Here is a 26,074-nt window from a genome sequence, read left to right as displayed (position 1 = left end):
AATAAAAACTGAGTTCACCATTAACAAAACTGCTATTGGGGAAACTCTGAAGGAGGCATAGCGGGAGAAAGAAAGATGACCCTAGGGAGAAGGTCTGAGGTGTAAAAGAAGAAATAATGAGCAAGTTAAAGAAGTGATAAAATATGTAGGTTAATCTAAATAAATGCTATATATATATAAAATAATGATAGCAATGTTATAAAATTGTGAGATTAAAAAGAAATAATTGGAATATGAGGCAAAAGTAACATCGATTACAAGGGAGAGGACTGGGTTTAAAGTTTTCTAAAACTCTTGTGTTGTCCAAGAAGAAGGTGCAGGTTAACTTTAGCTTTGTTAAGTATACTGGTAACATTTCAAGAGTAACCAATAAAAATTAGAAATACAGTCACAACTTCTAAACTAAGAGGGGAAAACATGGACTAAGAAAAATAAAAAAAGTCAATCTCCAAAAGGCTGGAAAGATGAGAAAAAAATAACATAGAAAGATGAGATAAATACAGCAAAAAATAATGGTATATTTAAATATAAATTTATCAGTAGTTACATTAAAAGTAAGTGGTGGGATGTCTGGCTGGCTATAGGTGGAATGTGCGACTCCTAATCTTGGGGTTATGAGTTCAAACCCCACACTGGGACTGGGTGTAGAGATTACTTAAACAAAAAAAATTAAAAGTGGGGCACCTGAGTGGCTCAGTGGGTTAAAGCCTCTGCCTTTGGCTCAGGTCATGATCTCAGGGTCCTGGGATCAAGCCCCACATCAGGCTCTCTGCTCAGCGGGGAGCCTGCTTCCCTTCCTCTCTCTCTGCCTGCCTCTCTGCCTACTTGTAATCTCTGTCTGTCCAATAAATAAAATCTTTAAAAAATAATAATAAATAATAAAAAGTGGATTAATGTTCCAGTTAAAAGACACAGATTGTCCACACAGTTATGAAATTTTTTTAAAAATAGGAGACATATAGAAACATTAAGATATGGACAAGTTGAAAGCAAAAGGCTAAAATAACACACTGGGCAGGTGCTAACCGAAAGGAAGCTGGTGTATTTATATCAGGCCACAGAAACTTGAAGGCAAAAACATTTTAGTGCATAATAATAAATGATTCAATGTACAGGGAGGATATAATAATTCTGAATTTGTAGACACCCAATAACATAGGCTCAAATACCAGCAGCAAAAATTCATAAAACTATAGGGGGAAATTGGCAAATTATCCAATGGAGGCTAAATTTCAACTAGCTTCTCAATTACTGATATATCAAGCAGATAAAAATCAGTAAAGATTTGGGTATTTGAGTAACATAATTAACAAGTTTGGTCTAAAGGAAAAATATACAGAACTCTGGTCTAGTAAACAGAAATCTACATATTCTTCTTAAGCACTCATGAAACATTTACAAAGATGGCTCATGTAAAGCAAAGCTCAGCGCATTTCTAAAAATCAGCATTATTCAGATCATTCTTTGACCATCAATCAACCAAGCTAGAGGTCAGCAATTAAAGAATAAATGAGAAATCTCTCCTATGCTTGAAACTTCAAAAATGCAAAGTCCTTGCTACTCAAACTGTGGTCTGTGGACCACTCATCCACAAACTCTGACCGTGACCATGACACTAGGACGTACATATGAAACAGGGAGTTATGAATTTAGAAACATCTATAGTATTTGACATTGTTGTGACACCCAAGTAGCATTTAATTTTTCTAGAAATTCTTTTTTTTTTTTTTTTTTTTGTATTTTATAAGTGTCAGTTAGCAATAGATTAGAAGTGCTTAAATAAACAAAATAAAAAGGTGCCTCTGTCTTCAGCTCAGGTCATGATCCGAGGGTCCTGGGATAGAGCCCCATATTGGGCTCTCTGCTTGGCAGGCAGATTGCTTCCTCTCCTTTCTCTCTCTCTCCCGTGCCTCTCTGCCTACTTGTGATCTCTGTCTGTCAAATAAATAAATAAAAACAAAAACAAAAACAAAATAAAGTAACAACAAATAAAAATAACCAAATTGTTTCTTCACCACAGAGAGCCTGGCATGCACTCTTTGGAAGCTCCTGGATTAAGCAAAAGATCAAAATGTAAATTAAAAAAAGCTTAGAACCAGGGCACCTGGGTGGCTCAGTCAGTTTAGCGTCCATCTGACTTGTGATTTTGGCTCAGGTCATGATCTCCTGGGTCATGAGACAGAGCCATGCCCCATCCTCCTCATCAGGCTCCTCACTCAGCAGAATCTGGTTGGGATTTTCTCTCTCTCTCTCTCTCCTTCTACCCTTCTCCCAATTCATGCACATATGCACTCACCCTCTCAAATAAATAAATCTTTGAAAAAATACTTAGAACCAGGGGCGCCTGGGTGGCTCAGTGGTTAAGCCGCTGCCTTCGGCTCAGGTCATGATCTCGGGGTCCTGGGATCGAGTCCCGCATCGGGCTCTCTGCTCAGCAGGGAGCCTGCTTCCTCCTCTCTCTCTCTCTCTGCCTGCCTCTCTGCCTACTTGTGATTTCTCTCTGTCAAACAAATAAATAAAATCTTTAAAAAAAAAAAAAAAAGAGGGGCGCCTGGGTGGCTCAGTGGGTTAAGCCGCTGCCTTCGGCTCAGGTCATGATCTCGGGGTCCTGGGATCGAGTCCCGCATCGGGCTCTCTGCTCAGCAGGGAGCCTGCTTCCTTCTCTCTCTCTCTCTGCCTGCCTCTCAGTGTACTTGTGATTTCTCTCTGTCAAATAAATAAATAAAATCTTAAAAAAAAAAAAAAAAAAAAAAAAAGATTTAAAAAAAAAAAAAAAAAAAAAAGAAAAAATACTTAGAACCAAATGAGAATAAGAAATGCATGTTCTTATAGACCTATCTGCTTAGATTTTAATTTTCTACTTTTTGCCTGTCTCATTACCAGCCTTTGAGTCCTCTGAGTTGGGGACCATGCAATCATCTTTGTTCCCCTCCATCTTGCCACAGTGCCTGGATGAGTAGATCCTCAATATTTATTTAGATACTGAGTGCCTAAATTTACATATTTAAGCTTAAATATAAATACATTTAAATATTTGCTTATATATTTATTCAACTAAAATAGCAGCCCTGGAATTCTGTCTCCATTTATTCCATTCTACGTTCTTGGCCCCACCCAAGTATCATGGAGATTCACCAGAAACCTGCATTACTTGGCTTATTTTCACTGTGTCCCAGCAAGCAGTGGCTTATGCAGTCCTATAGATCCTCTTGCATTTAACAATGAAAAGGAAAAGATAAAAGGGGAGTGGAGACTGTCTTTTCATCATCCACACTTGGGAAGGTGAGCTGGTAGTGCCATGACATGAAGGAACTACTTAAACACAAATTGGATTAGCAGGACAGGATTAGAGCCTGCTGGAAGGTATTATACACTTATAAACTGCTCTATGGAAACTCCTTTTGTTTTCATTACAAGCCCATATTCCACTGTGTCAATCAAATGAAATATTGAATGAGTCTACTAATAAAAAAAATAAATAAAATGAGATATAAAATGAAGCAACTTAAGCTTTAATAGTGCCAAGGAAGTTGATTAGACAATAATAGTTCAGTTTAGCAAAACTATAATTAGAACATCTGAAACAAAAAAAAAAGGAGAACATCTGAAATGAGTTTTAATATGGATTTCTTCTTTAGAAATAAACTCCTTAAAAATGGTCTCCCTCTTGTTCATCAAGAAGACTAATAATTCAATAAGAAATATGATTAAAAGGTGACTTTAACAAAGAAAAAAGGAATGTATGTGCAATATGTCAGAAGTTTCAGATGTATCTGGTCATTTCAAATGAACTGAAGTCCCTAGGTCTAAATAGATTACAATCCCAGGATACTCAAAGAATTTGCGGAGGTGCACACAAGAGCTCCCATCAGTAATCTTTGAGAAACCATGGAGTACACAAAGGTGACAAAAGAGAAAAGCCAAGCTACAAACTTGCCAAGAAAGGGGGCAAAGTTTAATTATGGGATTATGCAGACAGGTGAACTTGAGGCTGATTCCTGGCAAAAATTCTAGGAGATTCAAATCTAAGTTCTATATTTAATGGCACTGTGACCTTGGACATAGCTCAAAATTGCTGTGAGGATTAAATGAGATAATATATTAAAAAGCATTTAATATAGCGCCTCCTACATAGAAAAATCTGGTAAATGGTAGCTGTTAACTATTTTTCTATCTCCAGCACTTCAAAATGAAGATGTTAATAACTAGGTACTGATATGGGTTCTTCAAGATCAAGTCTCATCTGCTTGACCTTGTTTTTCTAGCAAGGTTTAAGTGCAGGGGGAGAAGGTACTTCTAGGCATGTAAATTGGGATGGTATCTTTATTTTGAAATGGCATTAGATAAAAAAAATCTCTTGTAATATCCTTATGAAAAGACTGGATTTTAGAAGGGTTAAGTGACTGAATAGCCATACTCACAGTATTGATTCATGAAACTGAACTCTCCATGCCTCAGTTTCTATCTGTAGAAATAGTGTAATAATAGTACCTCACTCGGTTGTTATACAAATTAAAGCCCTTAGAACAGTGCCTGGCATTTAGTCAGCACTATACAAATATAACATGAACAGAAGCTTTTGGCTGCATGCCTCTTCAAAGTTTCCATCAGAAACTTGTTAAATTTTCATAGGATATACTAGTCAAATTCTCAAATGCTATAAATGATGAATGATGAAATCAAAATCCAAAAAGACCTTGATAAGTAAGGGCTATGAAATAAAATATATGAGATAAAATTAAGAACAAGATAGAAATTTTAAAGAAAAAAAATTTTTTTACAAGCCTAGCTTGTAATTTAATTAATGGAAAGTTTTTTGTTTTTTTTTTTTTTAAGATTTTATTTATTTATTTGACAGAGAGAGATCACAAGTAGGCAGAGAGGCAGGCAGAGAGAGAGAGAGAGGAGAAAACAGGCTCCCTGCTGAGCAGAGAGCCCGATGCGGGACTCGATCCCAGGACCCTGAGATCATGACCTGAGCCGAAGGCAGCGGCTTAACCCACTGAGCCACCCAGGCGCCCTAATTAATGGAAAGTTTAACTGCATTAAGAACTGGAGTGTCCTTTAGGGTATTTGGGTGGCTCAGTGGGTTGAGCCTCTGCCTTTGGCTCAGGTCATGATCGCAGGTCCTGGGATTGAGCCCCACATCGGGCTCTCTGCTCAGCAGGGAGCTTGCTCCCCCCCTCTTTCTGCCTGCCTCTCTGCCTACTTGTGATCACTCCCTCTGTCAAATAAATAAATAAAATCTAAAAAAAAAAAGAAAAGAAAAGAAAAAAAGAACTGGCGTGTCCTGATGAAGACATTGTCTGGATAGGAATGCAAAGACAGTGGGCACAGCTGGCCCATCATGAATTCTTTTTTCCCCCTTCCTTCTTCAGCTTCCTCGTAAGTAGAGGCACTGGGTAGAAGGATGAACTTGAGATCACAGGTGAACAATAAGAAAATGTGAAGCAAGAATGGACCATATTTCTAACTTATCTGGGTGGCAGGAATATCCTCCAGTGGATATGGGAAGATAGCCTCAAGATTTGTAAAGAAATATAATTAGAAGTTTATCAGGGTACCTAATGGCTCACTGTGCTACATGCTAAAATAAATTCCCCTCTAATCATGATTATTACAGGACTTATCTAATCTATTTCCTATAGGAAATCAAGCTACTCCCAGGCATTTTATCAAACTTTTTCCTCATAATAATCCCTGTCCCTGACAAAAGAAGATTTTGTCATCCCACAGTATAGATAAGAAATTGAGGCAAAGAAGTAAAGTGAATTGCCCTGGGTCACAAAGAAATGAAATTACAATTTAGTATCTAATCTTAGAGTGCACTACATGAGTTTTGGAAGGGAGCATACTGGAAGCACATTATATCCTTCAAGAAAAGGCCTATTTACCTTAATCTCTGGGAAAAAGAAGATTAATTGTATTTTCCTTGGGGCATGCCAAAGATGTCGAGGAGACGTTTTAGATTCCACATACTTCTTCTAATCCTTTTCCAAATACTTGGAAAGTCTTGATTTGACCATTAGGAAGATGCTGGAAGTTAACTTTTTCTTTTTTAATTAAGGCAAATATTTGTTTGCTAGGCCCTCCAAGGAAAGCAATTAATCAAGAAAGCTATATAGTACAGCCATGCTATTTCAGATCACTTAAGACAAGAAAGTGTACAGATAGGCATGAATCCAGATGGTCAGCTCCCTCTGTCCCCCAGCCCTACAATCTCTTCCCAGACAACCTTACTGTCTAGGGACTAGACAGAAGAAGGTCAAGGAAAAACATGTTTTTAACTCAAAAAGTTCCATGCAGACATAAATTATTGCTATAATGATTTATACCTAATTATTTCACCTAATTACAGAAATAATCCATTTTCATTATAAAAACCTGGAAAACGAAGTTAAGCAAACCATAAAAGCACCCATTAGCCACCATCCAGTAAGAAACTTTTGTACCTGCTTGCAATGGATATTTTTTAAGGCTTAGTTCTCTGGTCAGGCCATGAGGAAATCAGCCAAAAGCTGCACCCTTAAGGTTCTGCAGGTAGTTTTCCTTAAACTAAGTAGGGAAAATGGTGACTTCTTTGTAGAAGTCTTTTATTTTCTTGGCACTTGTCCCAGAAGAGATAAGGCCATTTCTCTATATTAAAAAGAAGTAAATTCCTGAGGCACCTGGGTGGCTCAGTCAGTTGAGCATCAGACTCTTGGTTTCAGCTCAGGTCTTTATCTCAAGGTCATGAGTTCAAGCCCTGCATTGGGCTCGAGCATGGAGCCTACATAAAAAAAGGAAATAAACTCCTGGTTGTATCTTACTGGTCTAAAAAATTTACATCACAATTCTTGGATTAACTCATTTAGCCAAACTGATAAATTGCATAGCCAAAAAGGATTGAGTGTATCTTTATTAATATATGTTCACAGTCACATATACTGAAAGTCATGATTTTAAGTATATTTTGGTTGTGTTCTTCCTTTCTCTTGGAGAAAAGAGACATACACACACTCAGAATTGAGAGAAAGGCTGGGTCAAGAATATATTAGTAACCAATAAAAAGGTGACTATGGTAGAATCTTTGCAACTAGTAAGCCATGCTTCAAGATAGCACCAAGTATCAATCCATTTATTTTTCCCATCCTAAGTACAAATCATGCCATTACCTTTTTGTTCATTGCCACACCATCCTCGCAGTCAAGCACTGCACAATCTACATTCAGGGAGGGAATCTTCTTTATTTTCTTTTCATCATTTCCAGGTACGTAGAGCACGGCCCTCCGTGGAATATACCTGTGATGGGATGAGGAACTATATCCAAGCCTGGGCACATCAGCTGCCAGAAGTGGTTTCCTGCAGGAGACATAATTGGGGTTAGGCTAGAATAGAATCTATTCACAAATTTTTTAAAAACCTTATTTTAATGCAAAATTAAAATAGAAAACACGATCATCTATTTTAATTTCAGCAGATCACAATCACATATAACAACTAGAAAAACAATAACAGAAATAGCCAAGAAACAAAATGTTATTTTGGCTGAAGTTTGTTTTTTTTTTTAAGATTTATTTTTAGTTACTTATTTGACAGAGAGAGAGGGAGAGATCACAAATAGGCAGAGAAGCAGGCAGAGTGAGAGGGGGAAGCAGACTCCCCTCTGAGCAGGGAGCACGATGTGGGGCTTAATCCCAGGACCCTGAGATCATGACCTCAGGGTCATGAGGAAGAGGCTTAGCCACTGAGCCACCCAGGTGCCCCCATTTGGGAAGTTTAAAAAATATATAGCTGTTTATTGAGATGACTTTCCGACAAAAGAAGGAATGTGTACCTATTTAATCTTGGAAAAACACTTCCAGTATTAATATATTATCAAGATAGTACCCTTGGACAAAAAGATAAAGAAATTTATATCCAGAAGGTCCTAAAAAACATAACTATCTACAATTGTATACAAACAGAAGCAGAAAACAAACAGCCTATGTAAGCGTTAGTCTACGGTCCTTTCCATGCCAATGAGTGTCAAGTAGACAAAAAAGTGATTCAAGTTCAATTTTATTAACAGGATGGTTAGCTGCTTCATAAGTGAGCAGAAAGAATAACAAATGGGAAAAGATCATTACTAGCTCTAGAAGATGGGCAACTTCATTACTGAAAACTTCAGATCCCTCGTCAATAAAAACAATATTAATTTTGCAGATTGTTGAGAGGATTCAGTAAAAGAAAAGAAGGCATATGAAGTACTCAGTGAAAGCCTTGCAGATGTGGTAGGGGGCGTACCAGGAGTATAGACTGCTATTATTCTTAGTGGAAAAACTGTCAGTAGTCCCTACCTGATTCTGACCCCTGTTCTCTCCTTTCATTCCCTTCAGGACTCAGTTTAGCCTCCTTTAGCCTCCAAGCCTCCAACAGGAGTTGGTCAGAAGCTTGTTTGGCTCATTACAGCCTCACCCTGACCTGGTCCATAATTTGGTGCTGGGAAAACTATGGTTTAGCCCATAATATATGGTACAAGAGAATGAGATCAGGACCAGTTACATAATTTGTGGGACCAGAGTAAAATGAAAATACAGACCATTGTTCAAAATTTATTAGGAATTTTAATATAGTGACAGAAGAACATCAAATCAAGCACCAGATGCTTCTTCTCCTTCTCCTTCCTTCTCCTTCTCCTTCTTCTTCTTTTTTAAGATTTTATTTATTTATTTGACAGAGAGAGATCACAAGTAGGCAGAGAGGCAGGCAGAGAGAGAGGGGGAAGCAGGCTCTTCCCAAGCAGAGAGCTCAATGCGAGGCTCAATCCCAGGACCCTGAGATCATAACCTGAGCCGAAGATAGAGGCTTAACCCACTGAGCCACCCAGGCATCCCGCACCAGACGCTTCTAAGCACAGAACGATGTGTGACTGTCCAGGTCACATACCTATGAAGCCAGCCCTCCCCATAACAGACAAGCTCTATGTCATGAATCACCCAGTTAAGGCAAGGTTAAGGCTGCAGCAAGTCAGAAACACCCTAATGTTTTACTCTACCCTGAGTAAACAGCATCATCCTCTCCAGAAATGTATCAGCTATACTTTTCATGAAAGCCCTTTCTGGAAATTATTCTATGTTAATGCCATCAAATATTTTGCATGGTTGTAACATTTTGCCATGATCAGTGTACCATGTGACAATGAATCTCAAGAAAAATCATTCAGTCTTTGGTGGCCTACCAATTTTGTGTGTGGCACCTCATTCATTCTTGTAGCCAACCTTAATACACTATAAAACTTGAGTCCAAGTCTTATTTTTCCACAGCATAAGCATTGTGCTACATTAAGTATGGTGAGATACAGATGGATTTTTTTTTTTATTCATTTATTTGTCAGAGTGAGCACAGGCAGACAGAGTGGCCGGCAGAGGCAGAATGGAGAAGCAGGCTCCCGCTGAGCAAGGAGCCCGATGTGGGACTCGATCCCAGGATGCTGGGATCATGACCTGAGCCGAAGGCGGCGGCTCAACCAACTGAGCCACCCAGGCGTCCCACAGATGGATTTTTAAAAGGGTACTTGTCTTAGGGTGCCTGCATGCCTCAGTTGGTTGGTTTCGGCTCAGGTCATGATCTCAGGGTTGCAAGACTGAGCCCCAAATTGGGGTCTGTGCTCAGTGGAATCTACTTGGGATTCTGTTTTTCCCTTTCCCTCTGCCCCTTCTGCATGCCTATTCTCTCTCTCTGAAATAAATAAAATCTTTAAAAAAGTAGACATGTTTTATAAGACATTTTAATATATTATGAAAATAATACATATTATGGCCAGCTAGTTAAAGAATAACCAAAATATCTGTCATTGTTGTTGCCCTGACTCAAAATATCTGGTTTATCTTTACGAAGGGAGAAAATATAATAATACAATAGCAAGAATTACATTTTACTTATTCATACTGGAAACAAAAATTTGCAACATATTCATTTCCTTAAAATTGGTTAAAATGCAATTAAAGGAGATGAAACCTTATTTACCAAGAAATGTTTGGGGTCAAAATTACTTTTCATCAGAATTTGTTGTAACTGCATATGTGAAACCCAAAAAGAGGACTGAGAATGGCTCTAGTGGAAAGACCTTCCTAAATGTCTCACTTCACCTGACAGAGATATCTGGACATCTCTGTTCACTGGCAACTGACCTTCATTTCATGAAAACTGAGATTTCCTCCATGTGAAATAGCTTCAGACCACCATTTTGGATCCAGCCACTGTGGTCTCCAAGCTACACTATTTGAGTATCAAGCCTGAGCTCCCAGAGATAGCTCATGTTGTAAATCATACCACCATCAGATGCTAAACACCAGAGCAAATCATTCCTAGCACATTTACATGAAGTGTAATTTTAAGACAGATGATCATTTTTTAAAAATCTGCCACTGTTAATGATGTTTCTGGTTTCCCAGATAGTCTTCTAAATCATTAAAACATTGTTTTGCTTAAATCTTCCCCTGCTTAAAACACGTCAACAGCTTACTACCTATAGGATTAAGTTCACTCTTTAAAAAGACAAAAAATATATATATATACATATATGTATATATATAATTTATTTATTTGAGAGAGAAAGAGAATAAGAAAGACAGCATGAGAAGGGGGAGAGTCAGACGGAGAAGCAGACTCCCTGATGGGCAGGGAGCGCGATGAGGGACTCTATCCAGCGACACCAGGATCATGACCTGAGCCAAAGGCAGTAGCTTAACCAACTGAGCCACCCAGGTGCCCAGGATTAAATTCCCTCTCAGTTGATATCCCCTTTCTCAACTTATATCCCAATATCGCCACTCAGTAAGTATCTACCCTAGGAAACCTAGATTTTGACTGTCTCTACAACATGCTAGTCATTGTTTCCAGAATACCTTTGCTTCTGTGTGCTTCTGCTGAATCTTGAGTCTTTCTTTCTTTAATTCTTTCTTTCTTTCCTTAATTCTCTCATCTTTAAACTTTTACAGAATTCATCACTCACAACCAAACCAGACTGCTATCAAGGACAAATTTCTGCTAATAAGGCTAAAGTTAATCAAGGTGGCAGAAGTGTTCTGGAAAGGCAACTGATGATACAAATCAAAAGACTTCAAAAGTTTCCTGTTTTCGACACAGTCATTTCAAGTTATTTGACAAAATTATTTTTGGGAATTGTTACAGACTAAATGTTTGTGTCTCCCTAAAATTAGTATGTTGAAATATAATCCACAGTGTATTTGGAGGCCTTTGCACAGTGATTAAGTCTTGAGGGCTTTGCCCTTAGAAAAAAGGCCCCAGAGAGCTCCCTGCCCCCTTACGTCATGTAAGGGTATGGTGAAAAGACTGACATCATCTACAACCAGGAAGTGAGTTCTCAACAGACACCAAATCTGTCAGAGCCTTGATCTTGGACTTCCCAGCCTCCAGAACTGCGAGAAATAAATTTTCCTTGTTTACAAGCCACCCCCACAAAAAAGAAAAGAATTAGAAATAAGACTACATAAGTATAGTATTAAGAAACTGAAAACATGGGACGCCTGGGTGGCTCAGTTGGTTGGGCAGCTGCCTTCGGCTCAGGTCATGATCCCGGCGTCCTGGGATCGAGTCCTGCATCGGGCTCCTTGCTCGGCAGGGAGCCTGCTTCTCCCTCTGCCTCTGCCTGCCATTCTGTCTGCCTGTGCTCGCTCTCTCCCCCCCCCCTCTCTGATAAATAAATAAAATCTTAAAAAAAAAAAAAAAAACTGAAAACAACTTTTAGGTCCAACAGTAGGATGAATTATAGTATGTATATTCAAGGAATATGATGCTATTGTTAAGAATTACATTTATAAAAATACTTGATGTTGGGGTACCTGGGTGGCTCAGTGGGTTAAAGCCTCTGCCTTTGGCTCGGGTCATGATCCCAGGGTCCTGGGATCAAGCCCCACATTGGGCTCTCTGCTCAGCGGGGAATCTGCATCTCTCTCTCTCTCTCTCTCTCTCTGCCTGCCTCTCTGCCTACTTATGATCTCTGTCTGTCAAATAAATAAATAAATAAATAAAATCTTTTAAAAACCCAACTTGATGTTAAGACAATTACTGTTATCTTTTTTTTTTTTTTTAAAGATTACTTATTTATTTATTTGACAGACAAAGATCACAAGTAGGCAGAGAGGCAGGTAGAGAGAGAGGAAGGGAAGCAGGCTCCCCGCTGAGCAGAGAACCTGATGCGGGGCTCGATCCCAGGACCCTGGGATCATGACCCGGGCTGAAGGCAGAGGCTTAACCCACTGAGCCACCCAGGTGCCCCCAATTACTGTTATCTTTAACAGAGGTTATAACATTATATATGCAATAACATCTGAACTTTGTGAAAGATACAAGGGAAAATATCTGAAAGGAAATACACCAAAAGTTTGGGATGCCCCTAAACTGTAGAATTTGGGTTTAAGATTTTTCTGCTTCTGCACTTTTTTTTCCCGTTTTACATATTTACTAGAAAGAGCACCACACTTTTTTTTATTCCTTTTTTTCAAGTTTTGTGGCTTTTTTAAAAGATTTTATTTATTTATTTGAGAGCGAGAGACAGAGTGAGAGGGGAACACAAGCAGGGGGAGTGGAAAAGGGAGAAGCAGGCTTTCTGCTGAGCAGGGAGCCCAATGTGGGGCTCGATCCCAGGACCCTGAGATCATGACCTGACCCAAAGGCAGACGCTTAACTACTGAGCCACCCAGGCGCCTCTAAGTTTTATTTATTTAAATAATCTCTACACCCAATGTAGGGCTCAAACTCATGACCCCAAAGATCAAAAGTTGCATGTTCCTCCAACTGAGCCAGCCAGGAGCTCCTTTAAAAAAACTTCATTTACAACTGACTTAAAACAAGTCAATAAAATCTCTCAAAAGTCTCAAATGGCAGCACAGCATAGTAAAAGTATTAAAATGGACTATAGGCAGTTTGGGTTATCTGGCCATATTTGACCTACAAAAATGGTAATTTCATATGGTTCAATCCGATACTGTGATTGGCTTTCAGAAGATGGGATGAGAAGCCAGCCATCGTGCCATCTTTGTTAATTTCCTCTTCAGTGAGAAGCAACACATAGCCCCCTTGTATAGGGGAGAACTCACTGCAAGCAGTACAGCATCATCCACTTAGCTACTATGATTATCTGAAACTTGTCACCTATGTGTGATGCTGGTCAGCACAGCCCTGCATCAGGAATCTTGTCTCCCGGACCCTCATCTGGATCGTGAGCCCTCTGAGCAAAGGGAAGGCCTATGTCTTCTTCACACTTCTCAGCACAGGGCCTCACACATAAGAGGCACAGAATTCCTGTTACCTTATCACCTAAAAAAGCCAGCAATCTGGGGTGGGTATGTAGGACAGATCTGCAACCACACTGTCCTTATTTATCTTGTGAACAGTGACGTTTTAGTGGTGATTATAAACAGGAGGTCATTTTTATTCCCTCTTTCCTTAGCCATCCTGGAAACTTTAATCCGGCCCATAGTCTGTTGCTGCTTCTCCATGTTTATCCCCTCCTTTCCCTAGTCGCAATGTTTACATCCTCGTTTATTTAGGGCCTCATTAACCTCGACCTAGAGGACTATGGAAGCCTCTTATTGGTCCTGCCTTCCACTATGTTCTTTCCTCTGTCTGCTCATTCGTTCACCCATTCCGCAAGCGCTGAGTAAGCATCTGAGAGACCTATACTGGGTCTCCAGGAGCACATGTCAGGTCCTTTTGTCCAAGTAAGACAAAAGGGTCCCCTTACACCTTCCAGCAGGTGGAAGGCCAAAAAGAAACCTCCCATTCCTGAGGCAGCATGCTTTGGCAAGTGGAGATGAGCTGAGGCTCAGCCCCGACATGTGCCTCTCTGTAGGTGCCACGGTCAGGGCGTACCCCACGCAACTGTACGCAGTGGCCCTGACCCGCATTGTGCTGAGCACTGCGGGGAGGTGGCACAAAAGAAACAGGACATGGGCACAAGGTCCAGGGAAGAGCACCAAAGGCTGGCCTGCAAACGGTTCAGGAAGGCTACAGGGCATACATAATGAAGCTCCAAGGAAAATGTTCAAAGGCAGCAAAATTGTTTGGAATAATGAAAAGAAGAAAGGTGTAGAAGGGGTTCGGGCTTCAGGTTCTGTTGTGGACTCTGAGGTCCAGGAGGGGGCTGTCTCTGGGCAGGTGGCAGAAGCCCACCTCGGCTTCGCCAAGCCTCCCTCCTCCCGGTACTGTGGCTGTATCATTTCCTTCCTCCATCTCTGGCTGTTTCAAAATCTGTTCCACACGTGAGTTGTGCTCAGCACTGACTACTGCGTATGAATACAACTGCAGTAGGTGACAAGAGCTAACTTATTCTATTTTATCTTACATATTTGGAGTTAGGGCCTCTTGATAGCCAACATGTAAATGTATTCAAACAATATGCAAAACAGGGGCTTAAGAGGAGTTGGAAAAAATCTGGTAGCCTTATGTTGAGTTCTCTCTACAAAGGGACTTTCTTTTGGATGTAAGCTATCCCCCAGCAGGTCCAGGGGTTCCTCTGGCTGGAAGGGGGCCCTCCTGGCCTTGTTTTGGTTTTCTCCTTTTCCTCTGCCACCTGATACATTTTTATGAACCACTTATGTAACTAGAGTTACCCCTAATGTTGCAGGGGTTTTTCACCTGGGATACAATATAACTGTCACTTGAGGACCTTTTAAAAATGGTCAGGAGTGGGGCGCCTGGGTGGCTCAGTAGGTTAAGCCTCTGCCTTTGGCTCGGGTCATGGTCTCGGGGTCCTGGGATCGAGCCCCACATTGGGCTCTCTGCTCAGCAGGGAGCCTGCTTCCCTTCCTCTCTCCCTCTGCTTGCCTCTCTGCCTACTTGTGATCTCTGTCAAATAAATAAATAAAATCTTAAAAAAAAAAAAAAAAAAGGTCAGGAGCCCCTGGGTGTCTCAGTGAGATGAGCACCAGACTATTGATTTTGGCTCAGGTCCTGGTCTCAGGATCTAGCCCTACATCAGGCTCGATGCTCAGTGCGGAGTCTGCTCCGAGTCTCTCTTTTCCTCTCCCTCTGCCCCTCCCCCTGCTCACGCACTCTCTTTCCCTCTCTCTCAGTTAAATAAATAAAATCTAAAAAAAAAAAAAAAAAGGTCAAAATCGAAACTAGAATGAGATATCACCTCACACCAGTCAGAATGGCTAAAATTCACAAGTTGGAAAATAACAAATGTTGGCAAGGATGTGGGAAAAGGGGAACCCTCTCACACTGCAAGCTGGTATAGACATTGTGAAAAACAGTATGGTGCTTCCTCAAAAGTTAAGAATAGAGCTATCCTATGACCCAGCAATGGGACAACTAGGTATTTACCCCAAAGGTGCAAATATAATGACCTTAAGGGGCATGTGCACCCCAATGTTTATAGCAGCAATGTCCACAATAGCCAAACTATCGAAAGAGTTCAGATGTCCATCAACAGATGAATAGATAAAGAAGATGTGGTATATACCACAATGGAATATTACTCAGCCATAAAAAACGAAATCTTGCCATTCACAACAGTGTGGATGGAATTAGAGGGTATTATTGCTAAGCAAAATAAGTCAATCAGAGAAAAACAATTATCATATGACTTCACTCATATGTGGAATTTAAGAAACAAAACAGAGGATCATAGGGGAAGGGAGGGAAATAAAACAAGACAAAATCAGAGAGGGAGATAAACCATACGAAACTCTTAACTATAGGAGACGAACTGAGTGTTCCTGGAGGGGGTTCGGGGAAGGGGGTACCTGGGTGATGGGCATTAAGGAGGGCACGTGAGGTAATGAACACTGGATATTGTTTAGAACTGATGAACCACTGAACCCTACCTCTGAAGCTAATAATACACTGTATGCTAATTAACTGAATTTAAATTAAATTAAACAACAATAACAGCAACAAAACCAAAGGTCAAATTCTGGACCCCATCCAGTGTAATCAAACTCAATTCATTGAAAGGGCGAGGCTCTCTCAAAAATACATATCTGAGCTAAGTGCTTGCCACTCATGTGTTGCTACAGACCAGCACTATAGGTCTCTTGTCCTCTCTCATGTGAGAATTTCCCATCTCTCATGATAGCATCTACCGTCACCACAGGGGACCTTGTTAGAAATGCAGAATTCCATCCTCCTGAATCAGAAGCTGCATATTCACAAATCTCCAGGGGATGCTTATCTCATGAAAGTTTGAGAACCACTGCTCCAGGTTGAAATCCCTCCGGGGAACTCTCAAATATACTGACATTAAAGCTCCAGCCACAGAAAATTTGGTGTCATTGGTCTGGGTGAAGGTCTAGGCTCTGAGACTTCTAAAGGCTCCCTACAGGATTCTGATGGGTAACCAAGTTGGAGGACCACTATCATTAGATGATTCCAATGTGTAACCACTGCTCTAATACAGGAAAGTTTGGTCCAACAAAAATTTCTCAAGTCATGTGCTACCACTATCTATAAGTAGATGCTATGAAAAGAATAAGATCATAACTAAAAATGTAGCAAACTTGAAAAAAAGCCAAGTTTAAAGGAATGTAGTTCTAATAAAACAATTAACACCCAAACTGCTAACAATATTTGAAGTAACAGTTAATAATCAACTAAGAGAAGGTCCATTTTAAGATCTGCAATTTGGTATGCAACTTCTAAACCCATCCTAGCAGTTTATTTATTTAGCTGATATCTAGTACAGAGCTCTCTACTTTGGCTGCCCATTATGATCACCGGGGGAATTTAGAAAAAGCAAAAACTCCAGGCCATACACTGCAACTCAAAGAAATCAGAGCCTTGCCGTGAGTCCCAGGCATCACTGTTTCTTTAAAGCTTCCAAGAGTGAGTCTAAAGTGCAGCCCAGGAAGAGAGCTTCTGCTATCTGCCGGTATTTTCCAAGGAGTCATATTCACCCCTACTTGGAGACAATTTGACTCAAATCTCCAGTTTTCACAAAAATCACACGACAATCTGAATAGATGCAGAAAAAGCAATTGACATTTTTTTAAATGATAAAAAACACTCAACAAACTAGATCTGAAGGGAAACTCCCAAATCCTGAAAAAGAAAGACTAAAGACTAAATTGAAAGCAGTACAGTCAGAGTCCCAAGTTAACAAATACAAATCAGCCAGCCTCTAGTTTCCTGAGACCCACCAGTGCTCCAGCAAAGTGTCCAAACTCATGCTGTTTTGCTTTTGAAGTTACAATGAATTCATAGTCCAAGAACAGCCCTGTATATCAGACACTTTTACAAATGCTGGGCCAACTCACTGTTGGCCTACTTAACAAATGCATTTTTACTTAAGTGAAATGTGTTTATATAGCAACTGGAGTTCTTAAAATAGCAATTAGATTTTATTATATCATATTTAATTTTTGCTAGAAAATTTCAAAGGCGTTTCAAAGTTAGTGACCTGGGGAAGGGAGAATTTTTTTTTAAAGACTTCTTTATTTATTTGAGAGAGAGGGAGAGCAAGCGAGTGGGAGTAAGGACAGAGGGAGAGGAAGAAGAGAAAATCTCAAACAGATTCCCCCTGAGCACAGAGCTTGATGTGGGGCTCGATCCCATGACCCCATCCTGACCTGAGCTGAAATGGAGAGGTTGACGTTCTGCTGACTGAGCCACCCAGGGGCCCCCTGGTACGGAGGACTTTTTGTCAGTACACAGGTCAGGGACCGGGACCTATTGGCTGGATGCTGCTTTCAACCCCAGATCTGATTCTAATTATCACTAAATAATTAGTGATCCCTGGGGGGTCAGAACCCTGAAAAAGCACAAAGATAAAGAGAGTTTCTGGGATTCTTAGGAATTGACCACTCAGACTGTGCCAGGAGCTAAGGTACTGAGGTCCCAGAGTCTCTGAGGAGATAGGACGAATAGGACCACATGGAAGAGGGAGCTTGGAGGGTTTGGGAGTGTGGAGAAGCCATCACAGACCTTCCTTCAGATGTCCTCTGTGTCCTGGGAAACACCCCAAAGAAGCAAGAGCTGCAAGAGCTATGGGAACGTGGCATTAGAAGAACTACATTCTTTGAGTAGGTGGCTGAGGCAGGTTCTCCTCTAGCGACTCCTCTTCCGCTATCTTTTTTTTTTTTTTTTAAGATTTTTATTTATTTGACAGACATATCACAAGTAGGCAGAGAGGAAGGCAGAGAGAGAGAGGAGGAGGAGGCAGGCTCCCTGCTGAGCAGAGAGCCTGATGTGAGGCTCGATCCCAGGACCCTGGGATCATGACCTGAGCTAAAGGCAGAGGCTTTAACCACTGAGCCACCCAGGTGCGCCCCCCCTTCCGCTATCTTAAGGCGGCTTTCCCTCAGCACCCACAACACCAGGCACTGAGGACCAAGGCCTCAGTACTGACTCTGATAAGAGCCAGAAGTAGGTCAGCAGAACCTGGAGCTAGAACTGCTCTCCTCAGCCTGGGGTCAAGTTTGCAGGAGTGAAGGCGGGAACCTGCAGGACCAGTGAGAGGCCGCCCCAGCTCCCTCCCAGGACCCCATCACTTCTGCTTTGGGAGCCTCCCTGGACTTGTGCATCAGGACCCGGCTGCTTGGCCCGGTTTGGGCAGGAGTCAGTATAGCACCAGCTGCTCCCACACTTCAGAGCACCCCCACTGCTTAGGAACTTCTGTTGCTCAGCCTCACCCCCAACTAGTTGTTCCATGGCACAGATGCCAGCCAACATACAAGTCTAAGTTCACCATACTCTAGGTGATTTGGATGCTGGCCATGCCCTGTGGGAGGCAGATGCTCAGCTGGGCTGACTCCCCTTGCACCAAGCTGCTTGCCCAGATTCTATTCCTCTCCTCTGGCCTGAGGTGGTGAGAGGTGATGAGAGGTAGCTGAGGTGGTGGAGTGCCCTGATGCTGGGTCCCACCTAAGTTACAACCAATGCAGATAGAGAAAAAACTTCCCTGAGCCCAGGCAAAGCTCCAAATCCAGAGTGTGGGGTGGGCAGAGCAGGATGGAGGCCTGGCCTGGTGTCTTCACAAGCTGCAAAAGCTCTCTGAAAGCCAATGCGGGGCAAAGCGTGGTGACCAAGGTCCAGGGACCCTCCCCCAGTACTCCGCATCTATTTGACCCTGATACCTGGCTCTGAAATGCCCTTACCTCACCCATGGATGACCTTCATCAAGCACCACCAGCTGGTAGCCTCAAGGACTTCCAAGAGTTTCCCTTGTCACATTCTTAACATCATTTCATAAACACAAATGTTTTGATCCCATAAGTTTGGAATCCAGGGGCGCCTGGGTGGCTCAGTCAGTTAAGCGTCTGCCTTTGACTCAGGTCATGATCCCAGGTACTGGGATTGAGACCTACATCAGGCTCCCTGTTCACTGGGAAGCATCTTCTCCTTCTACCACTCTCTCTGCTTGTGTTCCCTCCTTGCTGTCTCTCTCTCTGTCAAATAAATAAATAAAATCTTTAAAATATACATATATAGTCAAAAGAAGTTTGGAATCTAATACTTTCTTTGAATTCTCTAAAGATTTTTATTTACTTATTTGAGAGAGAGAGAGAGCATGAGCAGAGGCAGAGGGACTCCCCACTGAGCAGGGAGCCCAATGTAGGGCTCTATCCCAGGACCCCAGGATCATGACCCAAGTTGAATGCAGATGCTTAACCGGCTGAGCCACCCAGGGACCCCTCTTGAATCACCTAAATGGCAGGCAGTCCAGACTCTTGATTTCAGCTCATCAGCTCAGGGTTGTGAGACTGAGCCCCACACTGGGCTCCATGTTAGGCGTGAAGCCCGCAGAGCCTGTTTAAGATTCTCCCCCTCCCTCTACCTCTCCCCCATCCCTCTTTAAAAAAATTTAAAATAAACAAGTAAAAATAAATAAACAAGGGCACCTGGGTGGCTCAGTCAGTGAAATGTCCAGCTCTTGATTTAGCTCAGGTCATGATCTCAGGATCATGAGACTGAGCCCCACATTGGGCTCCACACTCAGTATAGAAGCTGCTTATCCCTCTCTCTGCTCCCTCCACCTCCAATGTTTTCTCACTCATAGATAGATAGATAGATAGATAAATGGCAGTCCAGAATTAACCAAGTGTAGATAAGAACTTGATTCAGGACATTTTTGTTTTGTTTTGTAAATGACTCCATGCCCAGTGTGGAGCCCAGTGCGGGGTCTGAACTTAATGACCCTGAGATCAAGACCTAAAAGCCAAGATCAAGAGTTAGTTGCTTAATGAATTGAGCCACCCAGGTGCCCCAATTCAGGAATTTTAAAAGTCATTACATTACCTCTTAAATTCAAAATGGAATTAAAAAACAATTATCATGAAGATAATAATGACTTGGGTCACATAATTCATTCCAAGTCATAATATTAAATTCAAGTAAATTTATCGTAAGAAAAATTTTAGGGGTGCCTGGGTGGGTCAGAATGTTAAGTGTCTGCCTTCAGCTCAGGTCATGAGATCAAGTCTGGTACTGGGTTCCCTGCTCTGTGGGGAGCCTGCTTCTTCCTCTCCCTCTGCCATTCCCTCTGTGCTCTCTGGCTCTCTCTAGCTCTCTGTCAAATAAATAAGTAAAATCTTAAAAAAGAAAGAAAAGAAAAATCTTAGTGTACTAATCAAACTCACAATTAATCATATATTCAATGTAGTCAAGCTCTTTACCAGTGTCTTTGTAATAGGACCTCAGTAATACTTGGATGGTTAAATTTATGTGTCAACTGAACTGGCCCATGGGGTGCCCAGATACTTGGTCAACTTATTCTGGGTGTGTCTGTGAAGATGTTTCTGTACAAGATTAATAGCTGAATTGGTAGACTGAGCAAAACAGATTGCTTTCCCTAATATATGTGAGCCCCATCCAATCAGTGGAAAGTCTGAATAGAACAAAAAGGCTGAGGGGTGCCTGGGTGGCTCTATCAGTTAAGCATTTGACTCTTGATTTCAGGTCAGGTCATAATCACAGGGTTGTGAGATCGAGCCCCACATCAGGCTCCATGCTGGGCGTGGAGTCTGCTTAAGAGTCCCTCTCTGCCCCTCCCCCGACTCTTCCATTCTCTGTCAAATAAAAAAATTTTTAAGTGTTAAATAAAAATAAAGAGGGTACCTGGGTGGCTTAGTTGGTTAAGCAACTGCCTTCGGCTCAGGTCATGATCCTGGAGTCCTAGGATTAAGTCCTGCATCGGGCTCCCAGCTCCACGGGGAGTCTGCTTCTCTCTCTGACCTTCTGCCCTTTCATATTCTTTCTTACTCACTCTCTCTCTCAAATAAATAAATAAAATCTTTAAAAAAAGAAAGAACTAAAGAGAGAGAAAGAGGGAGGAAGGAAGGGAGGGAAGGAGGAAGGGAGGATGAATAAAAAGACTGACACTCCCTCAAATAGAAGGGACTTCCTCCTGCCTGTCTTCCAGCTGGGACATGGGTTCCTTTTCCTGCCTTTGGACTCAGACTGAGACATTAGTTCTTCCTTGGTCTCAAGCCTCCTGGCCTTCAGACTAGAAATTGGCTCTCCTGGGTCTCCCACACGCTGACTGCAGATCTGGGACTTGTTAGGCTCCACAGTTACGTGGGACAATTGCTTATAATGCATCTCTAATTTATATGCACACACATGCACATAGATATATCCCACTGGTTCTGTTTCCCTACAAAACCTGAAAATAACTCCTCTATGTTACCAATTAGATAATTAACATATATGAGGTTTTAACCAGGAGTCAACAAGTTGTGCTGTCCACCCACCTTCAAACAGCATCCCCTCATCCTGGTCCAAGCCCCCATGACCATCCCAGGTCCTTTCTGCTCCTGTCCTGTCTCTCACCCACACCACAGGCAGGGTGGACCATTAGAAATGTCAGTGAGGGGGCGCCTGGGTGGCTTAGTGGTTTAGGCCTCTGCCTTCGGCTCGGGTCATGGTCTCAGGGTCCTGGGATCGAGCCCCACATCGGGCTCTCTGCTCAGCGGGGAGCCTGCTTCCCCCTCTCTCTCTGCCTGCCTCTCTGCCTACTTGTGATCTCTCTCTGTCTATCAAGTAAATAAATAGAAAAATCTTTAAAAAAAAAAAAAAAAAGGAAGAGACATAATTACCGTTTGATGCTCTATTTAAAAAAAAAAAAAAAGAAAAAAAAAAGAAATGTCAGTGAGATCATGCTATTCCTCTGCTCCAAACACTTCAACAGCTTTCAGGCATTCTCACATAAAAACCCAAATACTACACCCTGGCCAACATAGCCCTGGCTGTTGTGGCCTGTCCATCCCCTCTGCTACTACCCTCAGTCACAGGGATCTTCCCCCAGTTCCCTGAATGAGCCACGTTTCTCCTGCCTGCTTCAGAACCTTCCCACATGCTATCCCCTCTCTGGAAGTTTCTTCTCCTCGAGCCCAGCATGTCTAATTCCCCCTCATCCTTCAAGTTTAAATGTTACCTACTCAACAAAGGCTTCCCCAACCCCTTTATGCTCAATCAAACTTCTCCCATGACTCTCTACTTCAGATTCTTGACTGTTCCTTTCACCGATTTTCCCCTTTTGAAATGAATTAACTATTGACCAGTTGACTTGTTTATTGTCTTTCTTCTACAAAACTAACAGAATTTTTCCATTTGAGGTATCCCAGACAGGGACATCTTTCCTATTTGGTAGGAGTAGAGTAGGCAACCCAATGGTCCTTGAAAGCAAGGGGTAGCACACATGATTCAGTGTGGCCGCTGAGATACTATCGACAGACCTTGGAGCCTTGAGGAGGAAGGCGAAGATGGAGGTCAGTGAAGACTTCTCCCATCCTGGCAGTGGCGAAGGAGGGAGATGGCCAGAGCAAGTGCCCAAGGATGGTGGTGCCAGGGGTGTTGGGGCTGGGGGCAGCAGGAGACAGTGTCTTGGCCTGACTCTGGCTGTGTTCTCAGGTGTTTCTCATTGCTCATTCTCCAAGCCCAGCTTTCCAGCCTGCCCACAACCCTCTCAGAAATTCTATTTGGCCCAAATTGGCCCCAGCTAGTACTGGTCATATACAACTTCACACCCAGTGCACAGGATGCTGGTGCGCGGGGACCTGGTCTGTGTCATTCCTGTCATGCACTCTCAGCACCGTGACACGCATGTGCAAGGACTCAGGAAACATAAGCTGAATGCAGGGAAGAACAGACTCAGGGCTAGCTGAGTGGTGGGCTAAAGTGTTCAAGGAGAAAGGGCCACATATTTCCATTAGCCTCTGTCCTCAGAGGGCTTCAAAGAATAGCAGGTGTGAAGTGCTTGGCTGGCTTAGTTGGTGGAGCATGCAACTCTTGATCTTGGGGTTGGGGGTTCCAGCTCCATACTGGATGTAGAGATTACTTAAAAATAAAATCTTAGAGGGGAAAAAAAGGATAGCGGGCATAATCATTGTAATGCTCTGTAAACTTCACCAAACTTTCTTCCCAAAAGGTACTAATTCTACTCCCACCAGCAGTGCAGGAGACCACCTAGCCTCCTGCACACCTTTTCACTTTTTACACCAGTTCTGGGACATTCAAGGAGAAGAGATGTGATGTAGTGAGTGAAGGCTGTACGGAAAGGGGCTAGAGGGGTGTCTGGCAGGTTCAGATGGTGGAAGCATGTGACTCTTGATCTCGGGATTGTGAGTTTGAGCCCCACGTTGAGTTTAGAGATTATTAAAAAAAAAAAAAAAAAAAAAAAATCTTTGTGGTTCCTGGATGGCTCAGTTGGCTGGGCATCTGCCTTCGGCTCAGGGCTTCCAGCTCAGTGGGGAGTCTGCTTCTCCCTCTCCCTCTGCCTTTCCCCCTGCTTGTGCTCTCTCTCTAAATGAATGAATAAAATCTTTAAAAATATATACTTAAAAATTAAAAATAAAATAATATATCAATAAATTTCTATTTAGGATGCTGCATAGAAATGATATGGCCCTTTAAGTTCTTATAGAAATTTTGACTCAGTGCCCCTGGCTGGCTCAGTTAGAAGAGCATGCACCTCTTAATCTCGGGATTGTAAATTCAGGCCCCACGTTGGGTGTAGAAATTACTTAAAAATAAAAATCTTTAGGGGCACCTGGGTGGCTCAGTCGTTAAGCATCTGCCCTGGGCTCAGGTCATGATCCTAGACTCCCAGGATAGAGCCCTGCTCAGAGGGAAACCTGCTTCTCCCTCTCCTACTCCCCTGGCTTGTGTTTCCTCTCTTGCTGTCTCTGTGTCAAAAAAATTAAAAAAAATTTTTTTTTTAAATCTTTAAAAAGAGAAAGCAAAAAATAAGATTTTGATTCTAAGAGCTGATCAAGGTTAAAAATAAAAATTTCTTAGGGCATCTTGCTAGCTCAGCAGGATATGTGACTCTTTATCTCAGGGTCATGAATTTGAGCCCCAACTGTGTGTAGAGTTTACTTAAATAATAAAAAAATAACAAAAATTTCTTATGGAAAAATCTGTACAAATCCACAGCTATATGACAGATTTCTTTTTCTTTCTTTCTTTCTTTTTTTTTTTTTTAAAGATTTTATTTATTTATTTGACAGACAGAGATCACAAGCAGGCAGAGAGGCAGAGGAGGAAGCAAGCTCCCTGTTGAGCAGACAGCCCGATGCGGGGCTCAATCCCAGGACCCTGGGATCATGACCTGAGCCGAAGGCAGAGGCTTTAACCCACTGAGCCACCCAGGTGCACCTATATGACAGATTTCTGATGGATTCCTCTATATGGGGCTGGATCTTTAATTCTTTGGGAGGGTTGGAGGAGTACAACTGAGCTATATCATTGCCTCTTCTAAGTTCATATACTAGGAAAAACTGAGTTCTGTGCTGCATGGCCCATGGGTCTGACCTTGCATGACAATTCTGATGCTTATGGAAGAATATATGCAATTAGAATGAGAGTAAGAGCCCATTTTAAAAAATTTTTTATTTCTTTAGAGCATAACAGTATTCATTGTTTTTGCACCACACCCAGTGCTCCATGCAATCCGTGCCCTCTCCAATACCCACCACCTGGTTCCCCCAACCTCCCACCCCCCGCCCCTTCAAAACCCTCAGATTGTTAACCAACATTTTCCCACCCCCACAAAGACAGTAAAATTCACCTATGAATTTCAACCATTCTTATGACTTAATAATAGGTATTTATGCCACCATCTATAATAACTGAGGCCTACTTATGTTCTCACTTTGCTAAGTTCCCAAGTGCCCGGGGAGATTCCCTATTCTGGAGAACTGTTTCAGTCACTATGGCAACAGTGCACAGAGAAGGGGGGAGCTTTCCCTGAGCACGAGAGCAAAAGAAGAGCGATTTGTCCTCCCATTGGCAGAACAGGGCCATTCGCGAGATTAGCATGTGGTGGAAATACAAATAAGCGTGCAGCCTGCCTCAGAGAAGCCGAGAAAACATTTTCAGGGTGAACACTCTCATGAAGCAATTATACCACACCTTAATCAGGTGCTCCATTTTGCACCAAAATAAAGAAATAGTTTTTTCATTCAAACTAGACACACAAGATAGTTTGTGGTACACTGTGGGTTTGCTTCTAAGCGCTGGGCACAGGAAGGGGCAACCCAGGGACTGTGGACCAGCCTTTCAGCCCTTGTGGGGTGCCATGTACAAAGATAGGGTCTGGTGAGGAAATTACCTCAACCTATCCTTGCCATGGAACCCCAGAAAAAGGGGTGGGCATTGAATAAATGGCAGACTTAGCAGGAGTAAGGGGGAAAAAAGAATCCATATTTATGCCCAGTTTGGTAAAGTTTGTGTCATACTGTTTCAGAGCAGATCTCTGCCTCCTCGGACACTCAGAATACCAAAAGGCAAAGCAAGTGTGACCCCTACAATGGACGTCTTTTTTCACATAGAACAAGAAAGCAAACAACCAACCATGTCAAAAATTAAGATACTCATTACGCTCAGTGAAATAAGCCAGACACAAAAGGACAGATACTGTACAATCCCACCTATATGGGGAACTTAGTCAAGTTCAGACAGGGGGTAGAATGGTGGTGGGGTGGGGATGAGGAGTTCATATTGAATGGGAAGAGAGTTTCAGTTTGGGAAGATGAAAAGTTCTGGAGATGATGGCAATAGTTGCACAATATTGAGAATGTACTTAATGCCACTGAATGGTCCACTTTAAAACAGTTAAAATGGCGAATTATATATGATGTATATCTCA

The 26,074-nt window shown here is 42.0% G+C and overlaps 1 protein-coding gene across 8 annotated transcripts in view; it reads right to left on the bottom strand.

Moving 5' to 3' along the window:
• The window catches only part of CLYBL (citramalyl-CoA lyase), a 295,860-nt gene that overhangs the window by 137,930 nt on the left and 131,856 nt on the right, over positions 1 to 26,074 (bottom strand). For all 8 annotated transcript variants that reach the window (XR_014303306.1, XM_082700829.1, XM_082700830.1 and 5 more), the window contains exon 2: positions 7,155 to 7,341. Coding sequence is in view for 7 of the 8 variants with exons in the window: in XM_082700829.1 (XP_082556955.1) it covers positions 7,155 to 7,341 (187 nt within the window). In the remaining variant the exon portion in view is untranslated. The remainder of the gene's footprint in view (positions 1 to 7,154; positions 7,342 to 26,074) is intronic.

This window comes from Mustela nivalis (genome assembly GCF_964662115.1).
Source record: "Mustela nivalis genome assembly, chromosome: 15".
Lineage (NCBI taxonomy): Eukaryota > Metazoa > Chordata > Mammalia > Carnivora > Mustelidae > Mustela > Mustela nivalis.
Note: the sequence above shows the minus strand (reverse complement) of the source record. Positions and strands in the feature narration are given on the sequence as shown.